The following is a 14,506-nucleotide window of genomic DNA, read 5'->3' as shown; positions in this document are numbered from 1 at the left end:
CTTAATATCACATGTTCCCCTTAATATCATGTGTTCCTCTTAATATCATGCATCATTTGTCACATTAAAATGTGATTTAAACAGAAACACTACTGTGGTCCGACTTATATTTAACAATTATTTGGTATCCTCTGTAATTTTGTTACTTAAATTGTACACACTAAAAATGTGTTCCCGAAGAAAGCTGTCTGTTATAGAACGGTTTCTCTGGCTGTTAGGTACGTACCCTGCGTTCTGCGAGTCGTAACCGTGGCAGAAGGAATTACCGTCCTCACATGACTGACATTCCTCTCCATTGGCTGGGCAGTCTTGGACATGGACATCCAATCTCTGTCAAAATAGAATAAAATAATAATGTAAGTTTCATAAAAACAAGTAAAATTTACTTTACAGAGAAAATAATGAAATCCAATAATATATCAAGCCCTGGCCTAGACTCCAATTACAATGCATGCTGTTTTCCACCTTTCAGAGAGAAAAAAACACTTCGTAATCAACAAAATTATTTCTTTCAGAAATATATTATGTAGGTGATTTTATTACATTAGATACATGAACAGGTATTGTAAGATATAACTATTTGTTTAACAATTATTTACTTAGATGTAGGAATTTCCAGTCTGATACATGTTGTTTCTATAGATTTTACTGACCTGCCCCGCTCTTGTGACCTTGACCCTGAACCACTGGCCTGTTGACACATTCTTGTTGACCTTGACCTTGATGGTTTGTGACGTTGATGTGCCGATGTTAAAGGAGAATTGTATAAAGCCTCCAATGATTTCCAGAGCCACAAACTTGTTGTTGGTGACAGCCGGGTTGTACAGGAGAAGGGCGTTAGATCTTAGGGTGGAAAACGTCACATCTATCAGCTTGTTGTACTGGACAGATGAAAAGGAGAACTTCATGTAGGAACCCTCCTCAAAGCCAACACTGGTGGACTCACAGCTGTCTCCCCAGTAGGTAAAAGGACAATCACATACCCGGCCTTCCTGCTGGTTCCTACATGTGCCTCCATTCCTACAAGGTGTATTCTTGCAGTGGTCCTGTCCGATCTCGCAGTGATCCCCATAGAAACCATCAGGACACCGACAAGAGTACGAGCCAGGACTCTCTACACACTGACCTCCATTCAAGCAGGGTTTGCTGTTACACTCTGGCACATCTGAGGCACAGTATGTACCGGTCCAGCCAGGAACACAGGCACACACAGGGTTACCAAAGTTATCATTGACACAGGTACCGGCGTTCTGACAGTAATCACCGCCACACTTCTCCACGGTCTGGGTACAGGTGTCCCCAGACATGTTAGGTGGACAGATACAGTAGTACCCTAGGGTCAGGCTAGGGGAGGTAATCACCTGGTAGCTGGAATCAGCCACTGATGCTCCAGTACCAACAGCAATCTGGTTCACACATTTTCCACCTTGATCACTTGCACAGGTTGTTGAACCACACACCGAGTATCCCACTGTTGTTATAGAGATACCCGCGTCTGCTTCTATCTTAGCAAGGTTGTTGGCTATCTTGTCCTTGAGGATGTCAGCCAGAACGTAGCTACCATCTGACCTCTGTATGGCCACGAACACCAGCATGTCATCACCCAGTGAGGTCAGGTGGAACATCAGCACAGTGTCACCCACAGACAGCTGTGACAGCGAGGTGAGAAACAGAGTGTAGGAATTCTCCAGGAACGATCGAGGCGTGATGTCTTCAATCCTTATAATCACTGTGTTCTGTAGAGTGTTGTTGTCAATGGCAACCATGTTGACACTCACTGTATAGTTGGCGTTGGGAGAATTTAAACCATCTGATCCCGTCACATCTAATGTATACCTTGATGCAGTTGGTTTGTTTCTTATCCTGAGGTCACACGATTCTGATGGAATCTCGAAGATACTGTTGCCATCACTTTGTAACCAACACTGGTACTGGCCAATGGTGTCTCTGTCCAAGGGGTGCACATCAGCAACGGGCATAATCGGGTAGTCTCCGTCCATCACCGCAATCTGTACCGCCATGTTCCTAGGCAACGGGGACTCGTCATTCACATCCTCCACAATCACATGGAAAGTCAAGGTCGCCGACAGCTTGTTCAATATACCAGACTCAGACACAACTACAGGAATGCTGAAGTCGAGATTTTGTTCCCGATCAATGGCAGCCTTGGTTTGGATGAGACCCGTGGTGGGAGATATAGAGAAGTTGTAGTCGTCCCCAGCAACAGTCTTGTACGTGTACGACCCAGAGTTGGGCGGCAGATCCTTGTCGAAGGTGTGACTCAGCAGCATCATGACCGATGACCCTATCGCACTGTTTTCTCGAATGTACCCCACCGGCATGACTGGGTCGAAGTATGGTGCATTATCATTGATATCCTCCAGCGTTATCTGCACAGTGGCCGAACCTGTAAAACAAAAAGCCAACATTTAATCCTCAATAAAACATAAATTGTTATCTCCTATATATTTCTTAACGAATTGGGATAGAACTATTTACTGAAAATCCAGATACAAGTTATCTGAGGCTATTACCTAGTAATGAAACCGAAATTGCTAAATCTGAAGACTTCAGCTCTAACTTTCAGTCAAGAGAAACCTGGTTTCATATTGCACCATAAGGTGGCAAACCAAATATAATATATATGTCTCATGGTAATTCTGTTCTACTTAATCAGCAGTTACACTGTTTATACTTGAAAACCAATGGATTACAAGAAAGTGTACTGCCAAGTACTTATATGAAACTGACCTGTTTGAGGTGGCACGCCCGAGTCGACAGCACCAACGGTGATGTTGTACATGGCGTCTACCTCTCTGTCAAGGTTTCCTGAACCTGATGTTCTCACCATTCCTGTCACTCTGTCAACCACGAATGCATCATTAAGGTTTCCACCCAGAATGGTATAGTAGAACTGTGGGTCAGATTGCTTGTTGTCGTTGTCAATGGCGAAAACTTGTGTAACACTGACACCCCCTCCGGAACCTTCCTTCACGCTCGCTCTGTACACACTCTCGTTAAATACAGGGGCGTCGTTAGCATCAGTGACTTTGATGGTCACAGTACATTGGTCAGTATCGTTACCCTGGACACTGCCCCAGTTCTTTGCCAGAACTTTGAGGTCAATCTGAGGAGAGCTCTCATAGTCGGGGCGGCCGGACACGGTGATAAGGCCGGAGCTGTAGTTAATTTTGAAGCCTTTGGTATTGCTAGAGCCGATCAGGTAATAGTACACCACGCCATCCTCTCCTTGATCGTTGTCGTTGGCATGCACGCTGCCAACGGGCGAACCATCTGCCACCGACTCAGTGATAGTAAAGGAGTATTCATTTTGCATAAACTGTGGGAAGTACTCATTGACCCCGGTCAGGTGAATATGAATGTTTGTGGAGCCTTTCTTTGTGGTGCCGGGGTTGATGGCCATTACAGTGACAGTGTACAATGACTGCGACTCATAGTCTAGCTGGCCCTGTGATCGAATGATTCCTGTCTTTGACTCGATGCTGAAGCGACTAGTGTCGTCAAGGTAATATTCGATGTCTGCATGAATTCCGGTATCAGCATCTGTTGCAGTCACCTTGATCACTCTCTCACCGCTGGGAGAGTTTTCGGGGATGTAAGCATCATATTGTGTCTGGTTAAACACTGGAACCTGGTCATTAACGTCTCTCACAAACACAGTAAATGTCCTAGAAATCTCCTTGTACAGTAGGCCCTGATCGCGTACAGTGATGTTGAGGTAGTGTGTCATTGTCGTTTCATAGTCCAAGGCTTTCTCTATGGTTAGGGCACCGTTCACACTGTTGAGAGCAAACAAGTTGTCAGGATTACCGCTGGCAATGCTGTACTGTACTCGCCCATTAGGTCCTGTCACGTCTGCATCTGTGGCAGATATATTTGCAATCTCTCGGCCAATCGCCATGTTTTCATCAACAGTGACCTCAAACACGGTTGTGACAAACACAGGTGCATGCAGATTGACCCCTGTGATGCGCAGCCTCACTGTGGTGACAGACGACATGACGGGAGTTCCCTTGTCACGTGCCTCCACCATGAGAATAAAGTCAGCGTCCTGTTTATCAGCATCCAAGACGGCTGCCACAGTTATGAACCCTACAAAACAGACAATTCCTTGTTTAAACTTCAGTGATTCCTCAATTCAATAATGTTCAAGTTTCATAGTTTCACATATTAAACAAAATTAGTCATGAATTTTAAGTTTTTTTATAAAAAGATACCAAGACATTACCAACAACTTTACCTGAAGTTCTACATTGTAATAATGGCAGCTTTATCAACTGAAGCTATATAGCTGAATAAAGCCTTACCTGTAGTTGTATCCACCGTGAAGTAGCCAGATCCATTGCCAGATACCATGAAGAACTCTACCTCTGCGTTGACCCCGACATCGAGGCTATCCGTGGCCTTGACCTGGAGAATTCTTGCTCCATGTCCCACGGTAACAGGCACTGCCGAGAAGTAACTACTCTTTTCAAATATTGGGGCATGGTCATTGGCATCCAGTACGTTGATCTTGACCATCGTCTCCGAGGACAGTGGAGGAGTTCCTAGGTCTGTTGCTATGACAACCACTTCCAGGACATTGGCATGGGTGGCAGTGATATTCTGTTGATACACAAGTTCACGCTTGGAGGAGAGACCTCCATTGGTGGGGTGGATGACCACAGCCTTGGACGGGTACTTGAGTGTGTAATAAACCTCGTTGTTTGGAGAAGTACGGTCAGCATCCAGAGCTGTCACTGTTCCGATCGGAGTTCCAGAGGGCTGACGCTCGGGGAAAGTAAATGTTGGATTCTGGGGTTGGAAGATGGGAATCTTATCATTGACGTCCTTCAGATATATAATGACTTTGCTCACAACATCATTGTAGCCGTCTGTGGCCTTGACATCCAACATATAAAATGTGGATGTTATATCTTCAAGGTCAAGTGCACTGTTAGAGGAAATGTTGCCACTCAATGCATCAATAGTGAATTTGTCGTGTGTCATGGTGTATGAAACGTTTGCGTTGATGCCAATATCAGCATCTACAGTGGTCACCTGTAGGATAAACACTCCGACGTCAATGTCCTCGTTAATCGTGGCACTGAACTGACGTTTAAACACAGGTGGGTTGTCATTCTGATCCAAGATGGTGATTCTCACAGTGGTTGAACCTGTATTGGATGAGGAACCCTACAAAAGACAAAAATAATAGTTTTGATGCTGAACCTAGATCACAAATCAAAAGAGTTGAAAACGAGCCATCATCCTATTCCATGAATCCATGTATTTCTAAATTTTAAAAGTCATGTCAATAACTTATGGTTGTAAACATATTGATGCCAGAATAACACACAAAACGAATCTTCCTTTGTTTCCAGTTCCGTTTAACTCATTCACCCCTGAAATTTCATAATGAACTATTCCAACCTTTGAATGGGAAGAGTTCAAATCTGTCTTAAGGGTAAATGAGTTAATTTAAAATAATTCTTTTCAATTTTCGAAATGTAAATCTTTATTTAGTCATTGTTAGAATTATCAGACATTATTTAACACTTACGTGGTCCACAGCGTAGATGATGAGATTGACGGTGTCTGTGACCTCGCGATCCAGCGTAGTCCGTGTACGAATGACACCGGTAACAGTATCAATGGTGAAGTTGTTGTGGGGATCACCGTCTTGTATCGAGTAGGTTATCCGTCCATTTTCACCATCATCAGCATCAGAGGCCGAGACCTTGATGACTGATGTAATGGTAGGCTGGTTTTCAGAAATCGTGTGAGAGTAAAGCATATAGCTGAAGCGTGGTGTGTTGTCGTTGAGGTCTGTGACGTCAACATTGATGGCTGCGTAAGATGACAAGGTAGGATTCCCTGTAACACGCGCCTCCACCCACAACTGGAAGTTTGACGCTATTTCGTAGTCTACCTGATTACCAACTGTGATGTCACCTGTCTGATCGTTGATGGTGAACGTGTTCGCAACGTTGCCCCCAGCGATGTGGTAGAAGATGTTTCTCCCGATCGGAGAGGCGGCGGAGACGGAGGTAAGTGGGAAGCCCATAACAACATTCTCATTGATACGCAGGTTATCAGGCACGTTGTTAAATGTTGGTTTGTCGCTGTTTGCAGAAGCCACCGTCACTTCAATGTTCACTGAGGACTTCCTACTCTCACTCCCCTTGTCAGAGGCCTCCACAGAACAGGAGTACCGGGCACCAGTAAGTGTGATAGCCTGCGCCGCAGTGATAATACCCCGGTCAGCGTCTATCACAAACCTATCGGCATTAGTCCCAGTCAGTCGGTAGGTGACCCGTCCATTTGAACTGGTGTCTTGGTCCACTGCAGTTACTCCTAACACAAAACCACCTGTAACACAAAGGTACATCACAGTGGTCAGTATCAATATCTTACTTGTAATGTGGAAAAACAAAAAGGTCCTGGTCTCTCCTTTGACACTTGAATGTTTTCTCATTCAATCAAAAGAAATAAGGTTCACAAACAAGAACCAGTATTACACAAGTGACTAAATTGGAGAAAAAGAAAAAAACATCTGGAATGCTGATCCATTCTAGAAGTTACATTAGAAGCACCATCTATGCACTCCTAAGATATTATATATGTAATGTAATCCTTACCTGCGGTTGTTGGATTGTTGACCACCTGAGTGTAGGTAGGCCGTAGGAACATCGGATCATTATCGTTGACATCATCTACATATATGACAATATCAGCCATGGTAAAGTGTGGCTGGAATCCACCATCTGACGCGATGACCTTGAGGTTGTATTGGTCAAGGACGTGTCCAGTGGTGGGGTCAACTTCCTCTCGGTCTAGGGCCTGTGTGGTGGACACCACTCCAGTGGCAGGATTCACCATAAACTTGTTCTCAATGTTGTTCTCAAGTCGATACCTGTAACATTAGAAATACAAACAATTATACACCTGATTAAGATCTTTCTATTTTGCTATACACAAGAAAACAGGAAGCACGGTAGTCTAGTGGTAGGTTGCCGGGCTCGTGACCGAAGGGTTGTGGGTTCGAGCCACGGCACAGCACTGTGTTGTATCTTTGAGCAAGATAATTTACTCTGCTTGTTTCAGTCTACTCAGCTGTAAATGAGTACGTGGTTGGGCATTGCTAGAAATGTTGAATGCTAGCTGTGAGCTCCGAAATGGCAGCACCGGCTGTATGCTCCCCAGGCAGTTGAGAAAGATGTTGGCTGTTTGCAAAGGCCCTATAACCACGGATAATAATTTGTGAACTGCTTTGAGATGACCTACGAACTAGGTTGTGATAAAGCGATATATATAAGAACCTCCAATTATTATTAATTATTATTATTAAAACATATAACAATAATCTTCATTTTTTATTTGACATACTCTTCAGCTTTAAAAAGGAGCTCAATATTTCTTTGTTTTCATACCAAAAACAAATTAACTGGGCTTTGATTTCACAATGCCGTACACATCATACACAGGACACCTGCTCATTACGAGCTTTGATGGGTTGAGGATTGTTGATAATTTCAAGGTATGATTTCTAATGAGAAATAAAACACTGCTGATTTCTTTCTGTACACATTCAATTTGAAAGTCACCAATAGTAAAAACTTAACATTAGATATACCACAAAAAAATGTTCATATACCTTGCACTCCATATCTTCACATATGATTGATTGCAAGTCTAAGTTATGGCATCATTGAGATGGAAAAAATGAAATTTAATTATAGATAACAAATACTTCAAAATGAAAATGCACTGTCACTACTCAAACTATTAAGTTCAAGGTCACTGAAAAAAAGGTCTCCAAACAATAGATGTACGTGATCTAAATGCAAATGGTGCACATGGTGAAAATCCCATACATAAACTGCATGCATGGTAAACATTTGGACAACTTTGAGTGGATCTCGGTCAGTGAGAAACTTGACACTAGAATAAAGTCTCAAATTGACTGTGCACTTACGGGTTGTCAATCTCGACTAAGCATTATGAGGTGGGTGATCCAGACTATGGTACATCTGAACAATCCCACAGACATACTTATGATCGTTAGTTTTATCATCCTGTGAAGTTTTGAATAGATATTAGGATATAAATATATGTATTGATTACAGTGTGTACATAGACAGTGTTTTGTGGGGTGGGTTAACCTTACCGTCCCTACAATATGTTGACATACACTCACAGGTCTGGATCATCCCTCTATTCCAGCTGGTAATTTATGAACTCAGAGATTTCTAAATTCATGCTATTTTTCCCCCTTTATGATACTGCACACCTCTATTTTCAAAAGGGTAGATTGTGTAAATATATATTGAAAAGGTACCATGATCAAAACTCAAGACAGAATATTGAATGATAATTTCTTAAAAGGCTTTCTACCATGCTAAACCCTATTTTTGATCAAGTTCATGGTGAGTCACATTTATTGCAAAGTCATGCTTACAAGCAAGTGGTATTTTGGTCCCCTGGTAAAGAACTGTCACATAAATAAAACTTTATAGAATTTTTTCCAAACTAATGTCTTTGGTCCCTTGTTGTTTGTTCCCTCAATCTTGACTGTCCTAACTAGTACAGCTGGCCTAAACTTACGTGACTTGGCCATTAAGGCCGTTGTCTGCATCAGTTGCTTGGACTGTTAATATGGACGTCATTGGATCTTCATTTTCCAGAATGTGTCCTACATAAGTTCCGGAGTGTTCAAAGATAGGAGAGTTATCATTAACATCGGCGACTGTGACGATCACTGTCCCTGTGCCGGTCAGCAGCGGGCCGGGGTGATCTGTAAAAATACAAACAATGAACATCTGTAATACAGTGTAATATCTTTTTTTTTTTTTTAATTTGAAGACAATTTCTATAAAATATTAATCAGACAGGAGTAATAACCTAATGAGATGAATTAATATCTGATTAAATCAAATTACACCTGTGTTCGTTCACAAGACAATCTGTTATGGCTGATCATATGTCACCTGCACCCTATTGGTCCTGTCGTGGTTATCGACAACTGTTCTAGAGACAACTTGAAACATTTGGTTTACAAATAACCTGTCATGTGTTAATGTGCCTCGGAAATATAAAAACAACCCTGAAATATCCCAAAGTTACCATAATGACTCTTTGAAGATAACGATTTTTATGTAAATTATACAACATGGGGAAATTTTAATACAATAACTAATTTTTACATTGATCCAATTGTAATGACAGGAAACTGCCAAGTTCAAAACGATCTGTTACAGAGTTCACTCTTTAATTTCATTGTCTGATCAACGGATGGCTGAAAGTTGAATGTGAGCTGGGCAAATATAATCAGTTGAAGTTTTCAGTCGCCATACCAAATCTTGCTTCTTATGAAGTACATTATGTTTCCAAAATCAATTTAATGAAATGTGCATGTGGTTTTATTGAGAAAGAAATTCACTTCAAGATGTTAAAACAGGTAGTTGAGAGTAGTAACTTTGGCCAAATTTAGAGGGTAAATATATGTTTCTGCCCCACCTAATGTGTATAAGCTGTCTCGAGTCTGTATACATCAGCTGCATAGTAATTACTTGTTCACCAGTTGTATCTTACTTATATCACACACTGAGACATCTTCTGTCACATCAGCTGCATAGTAATTACTTGTTCACCAATTGTATCTGACTTATATCACACCCTGGGACATCTTCTGTCACATAAGCTACACCGTCATGAAAGACTTATCAGATGAAAAAGAGAGCAAATCCAAAAATATGCATAATATTTGAAGTCCTACATTCTAGAGCAGACTGTTAGAGGTGTAACGAATACAAAAGTTAATATACAGGGAGGGTAGGGAATTAGACAATGTTAATTAAATCTGTAACATACTGTAATAACAGGTTACATAAATAACTACATTGGTCAGTATATACAGGGAGGGTAGGGAATAAGACAATGTGAATTGAATCTGTAACATACTGTAATAACAGGTTATATAAATAACTACATTGGGCAGGTTTCCTGATCTTTGTGTGAAGTGTTTGGTCTAGGCAGGTTTCAGTTTAGGCAGGTTTTACTCTATCAGTGAAGATTTCAATCTTGGATAGGTTTACTTCTGTATCGAGTGTTTTGATTGTGTACACTGGACTAACATAAAGTCGACCACTGTATGGTCCATCCTACTCCTCAATCTACCACACAATTACTGAAAGGAATGAATGCCCTGGCACAAATCCTAGGTTTTACCTTCCAAACCTCATATTGATATGAAACATGTGTTATATATTTTTTTTATTTCTAAATCACATTTGAGATATTTTCTACAACATTCACACCCTGTCTGAAGCCATTAATAGCATGGCTTTATTCCTTCTGTTTAGATATGACCCACTCTTGCACAATTTTGTTAAGAGAACTTCAGGGTGTTCTGACCTTCAAACCCCTGTTTTTTTCAGTCGTTTTTTATCACCATGGTATGTCTCTCCATTAGCATCTAGTACCAGTAACACCATGTCTTATCTTACCCAATAAAAACTTCACATTTTTTCACTCCAGGATTATTAACTTTATAATGAGTTTGAAATTTGACACCTACAGTCTGGTGATTTTTTTTTCATCCAGTTCTTTCTTCACTATAAAAATATGTCCCAGCACCAAGCATTCCACAACTTTATATTAATGAGGCTCCCCCACATCAAACTACGGCTTTCGACACACATCATTTGATAACACATACCAGGTACTATTTCCTGATTCGGTCACAATCTTCTGCATCTTTTACTAATTTTGAACAGAAGATCTGTCATTAAATTTGAAAAAAAAATGTACATAACTTTTCATTAGGAAATAACTACATTTGTATTTCAGAAATTGATTCCTAATGAAGAAATTATGCAATCATACTAGTTAAATACCAATAAGTATTTTTTTTATTACAAAAAATACCTTTTCATTACATACCCCAGTTAAGAGTTAGAATTTGAAGAATTTAATTTCCTATAAATTTCACAAATATATGATCAATCAAAATAAACATAGAATATACAAATGAGATTAATTTTGAATTGAAACTCAACAAATTGATATTCAAAGAATTTTAACCACGACAGAATAAGTTTAGAATTGATGTATGATGTCACAGGCTTTCTATAAAACCTGCCTGATTTGTCTCTAAAAAGATGTTCATTTTGTGTTAAATTTGCTAATTACCATAAAGATGAATTTCTCATTAACAGAACGTAGAACAGGAGAATGAATAATTGACCTGGGACACGGCCGAGGAGAAACTGACTTTTCAATAATTCATCACAGAGGAAATGTCTCTTTGATATTTAAGGTACAAGCTAAGGAGTTGACTAATTGATTTCAATATGGATGTGTGCATCACTTGTTTGATGTGAGAACTGTGTCGCTATAATATTCATATTGTTGTATCACCATGTTATATATCTATATCTAGTTAAAATGTATCACTGTATTGTGTGTAGATGTGTACTGCTGTATTATGTGTAGATGTGTACTGCTGTATTATGTGTAGATGTGTACTGCTGTATTATGTGAAGATGTGTACTGCTGTATTATGTGAAGATGTGTACTGCTGTATTATCTATAGATGTTTATTACATACTTACTTATAAATACAGGCATTTTGTATATGTGATACAACACAATTGCTCTAACCCATATCAGATCTCGCCGTATCACACCCCAAGACCTGTATCAGCCCTCGCCGTATCACACCCCAAGCCCTGTATCAGCCCTCGCCGTCTCACACCCCAAGACCTGAATCAGCCCTCGCCGTATAACACCCCAAGACCTGTATCCGCCCTCGCTGTATCCCCCCCCAAAACCTGAATCAGCCCTCGCTGTATCCCACCCCAAACCCTGTATCAGCCTCGCCGTATCACAACCCAAGACCTGTATCAGCCCTCACCGTATCACACCCCAAGCCCTGTACCAGCCCTCGCCATATCACACCACAAGACCTGTATCAGCCCTCTCCGTATCACACCCCAAAACCTGTATCAGCCTCGCTGTATCACACCCCAAGACCAGAATCAGCCCTCGCCGTCTCACTCCCCAAGACCTGTATCAGCCCTCACCGTATCACACCCCAAGACCTGTATCAGCCCTCGCTGTATCACACCCCAAAACCTGTATCACCCTCGCCGTATCACACCCCAAGACCTGTATCAGCCCTCGCCGTATCACACCCCAAAACCTGAATCAGCCCTCGCCGTATCACACCCCAAAACCTGTATCAGCCCTCGCCGTATCACACCCCAAGACCTGTATCAGCCCTCGCCGTATCACACCCCAAAACCTGAATCAGCCCTCGCCGTATCACACCCCAAAACCTGTATCAGCCCTCGCCGTATCACACCCCAAGACCTGTATCAGCCCTCGCCGTATCACACCCCAAGACCTGTATCAGCCCTCGCCGTATCACACCCCAAAACCTGAATCAGCCCTCGCCGTATCACACCCCAAAACCTGTATCAGCCCTCGCCGTATCACACCCCAAGACCTGTATCAGCCCTCGCCGTATCACACCCCAATACCTGTATCAGCCCTCGCCGTATCACACCCCAAAACCTGTATCAGCCCTCGCTGTATCACACCCCTTTCGGAAATTTTTCGTTTTTTATATTTCAAAAGAAAGATAGATCATAAGAAAGTAGATCTATCAGTATTTTATTATAAAGAATGTAATAAACAGAACAATTAAAACAGGCCTTTTTCCATATCACACCCAGTATCAACCTTCTTCACCCCTCAGGCTGATATTGGGAGTCTCGGGTTGATACTGGGTGTGATATGGAAAAAGGCGTGTATTATTCTCTATATATTATGTATATTGTGTGTCACTCAATGTTTGATGCTGGGAACACAGTTCTACAATATAATATATAAATAGTATCACTGTGACAAAAAGTGCTTACTAAATAGTCTCCCCAGTGAATGGTGAGTGTTTATCAGTATAACATACCCAGATATACACGTCTGACCTACCTGTTTGTGAACATACATTAACCAGGACGGGCTGGCATATCGAATGTAAAAAATTCCATACATTTATTGTGAGACAATTAAAAAAATGCTATCTTTGTACAATGACAATGTATTTCAACCATGTCATACAACATTAAAATGATATCACAAATAATATTTTTACCATGTAGCAAACAAGTCTATCTACTTTCAGTGGCATCAGGTGTTCAGAGTATGGTATAGGAAAACTTGTACAGAATGATCAAGTTTGCCTGCCAGACGAATCACTTTCAACTCCCTACAACCTAACTCTAAAACTACGATCAGAGTTGTATAAAGGGTGGTTTAGAGAGGTTTAACAGTACTATACAATAAAAACTGCTGAACAAACCAACAGAGAAACAGGTATGAAAATAATGTAATCAGTTGCCAGGTAAGAGACAGGTAGGTAGCTAGCCTGGCAGGCCTCCAGATGGGATGTTGGCATAGAGTACCAGCAATAAGGAGTATTGTGATGTATTGGCGTCCTCGGGGAGCTGTCCTCGGGGAGCTGTCCTTGGAGTCCTCGGGGAGCTGTCCTCGGGGAGCTGTCCTCGGGGAGGACATCGGGGGGCTGTCCTCGGGCTGTCCTCGGGCTGTCCTCTGGGAGCTGTCCTCGGGCTGTCCTCGGGGAGCTGTCCTCGGGCTGTCCTCGGGGAGCTGTGTATGGGTGGTGTCATCACCACTCACCCTTAGCCTCACGGAATTGCTCTCCTTCTTTACTACTTGACTCTAAATCTCTGTATCCTAATGTTTCTGTGTGTTTGCTCCTCTTACATAATATGTCAGTCACTGGGGTCAGTAAATTTACCAACATTTCCTCTCACTTAAGATTTTAGGATGACAAAAACCTTCTTTACAGAATTTTCGGTCTTCTTATTTAAAGAAAAAACTCCATCCCAATATCACTGAGACAAAAATTAAAGTAAAGAGCCCTTCATCCTTAATTTTCACTTTAAATTCGACTTTTATCTTCACCACCTGCTTGTATTTTTCTCCTAATTCGCCTATTTCTACCAAGTAAATAAGTTTATCTGAATTTTAAAGTTGTATTTTTTATAATTGTCAAAAAAGTGGCTTCAGTGAAGGTTATAACAGCCGTGGGCTTAAGAACTGTGACGGCTACAGCTAAAACAGTCAGTCGTGGCGAACACAACGTCGGTATGTAACATTCCTACGTCTTCAAACTTCATGTACTGAATACTTACAGTAAATATTTCTAAATCAAATTTCTGGAATATTCACCTGAATCTTTATCATAAGGTATGCCATGTACCTGGACTTCATTTTTTTTATAGATTTAAATTAAAATTCACCTTGTAATCGATTGCGTTTTAAATGATAGCTGGAGTTTGTAGTCACCGGTCTGATCTGTCCTTGCCTGTCTGTGTATGTGTAACATTCACCGGTCTGATCTGTCCTTGCCTGTCTGTGTATGTGTAACATTCACCGGTCTGATCTGTCCTTGCCTGTCTGTGTATGTGTAACATTC

General features: G+C 41.4%; 1 protein-coding gene across 1 annotated transcript in view; it reads right to left on the bottom strand.

Annotated features, from left to right (window-relative positions):
• LOC110449684 (cadherin-related tumor suppressor-like) overlaps nucleotides 1-14,506 on the bottom strand; it is an 87,892-nt gene that overhangs the window by 7,786 nt on the left and 65,600 nt on the right. The window contains exons 7-13 of the mRNA XM_021496709.1: nucleotides 8,608-8,797; nucleotides 6,642-6,916; nucleotides 5,564-6,372; nucleotides 4,329-5,196; nucleotides 2,752-4,113; nucleotides 654-2,407; nucleotides 227-330 (exon numbers count right to left, since the gene is read on the bottom strand). Of these exons, the coding sequence (XP_021352384.1) occupies nucleotides 227-330; nucleotides 654-2,407; nucleotides 2,752-4,113; nucleotides 4,329-5,196; nucleotides 5,564-6,372; nucleotides 6,642-6,916; nucleotides 8,608-8,797 (5,362 nt within the window). The remainder of the gene's footprint in view (nucleotides 1-226; nucleotides 331-653; nucleotides 2,408-2,751; nucleotides 4,114-4,328; nucleotides 5,197-5,563; nucleotides 6,373-6,641; nucleotides 6,917-8,607; nucleotides 8,798-14,506) is intronic.

Source organism: Mizuhopecten yessoensis, unplaced genomic scaffold (assembly GCF_002113885.1).
Source record: "Mizuhopecten yessoensis strain PY_sf001 unplaced genomic scaffold, ASM211388v2 scaffold4783, whole genome shotgun sequence".
NCBI classification, from domain to species: Eukaryota; Metazoa; Mollusca; class Bivalvia; order Pectinida; family Pectinidae; genus Mizuhopecten; species Mizuhopecten yessoensis.
The sequence above is the reverse complement of the archived record's forward strand: the minus strand, read 5'-3'. Positions and strand labels throughout refer to the sequence as shown.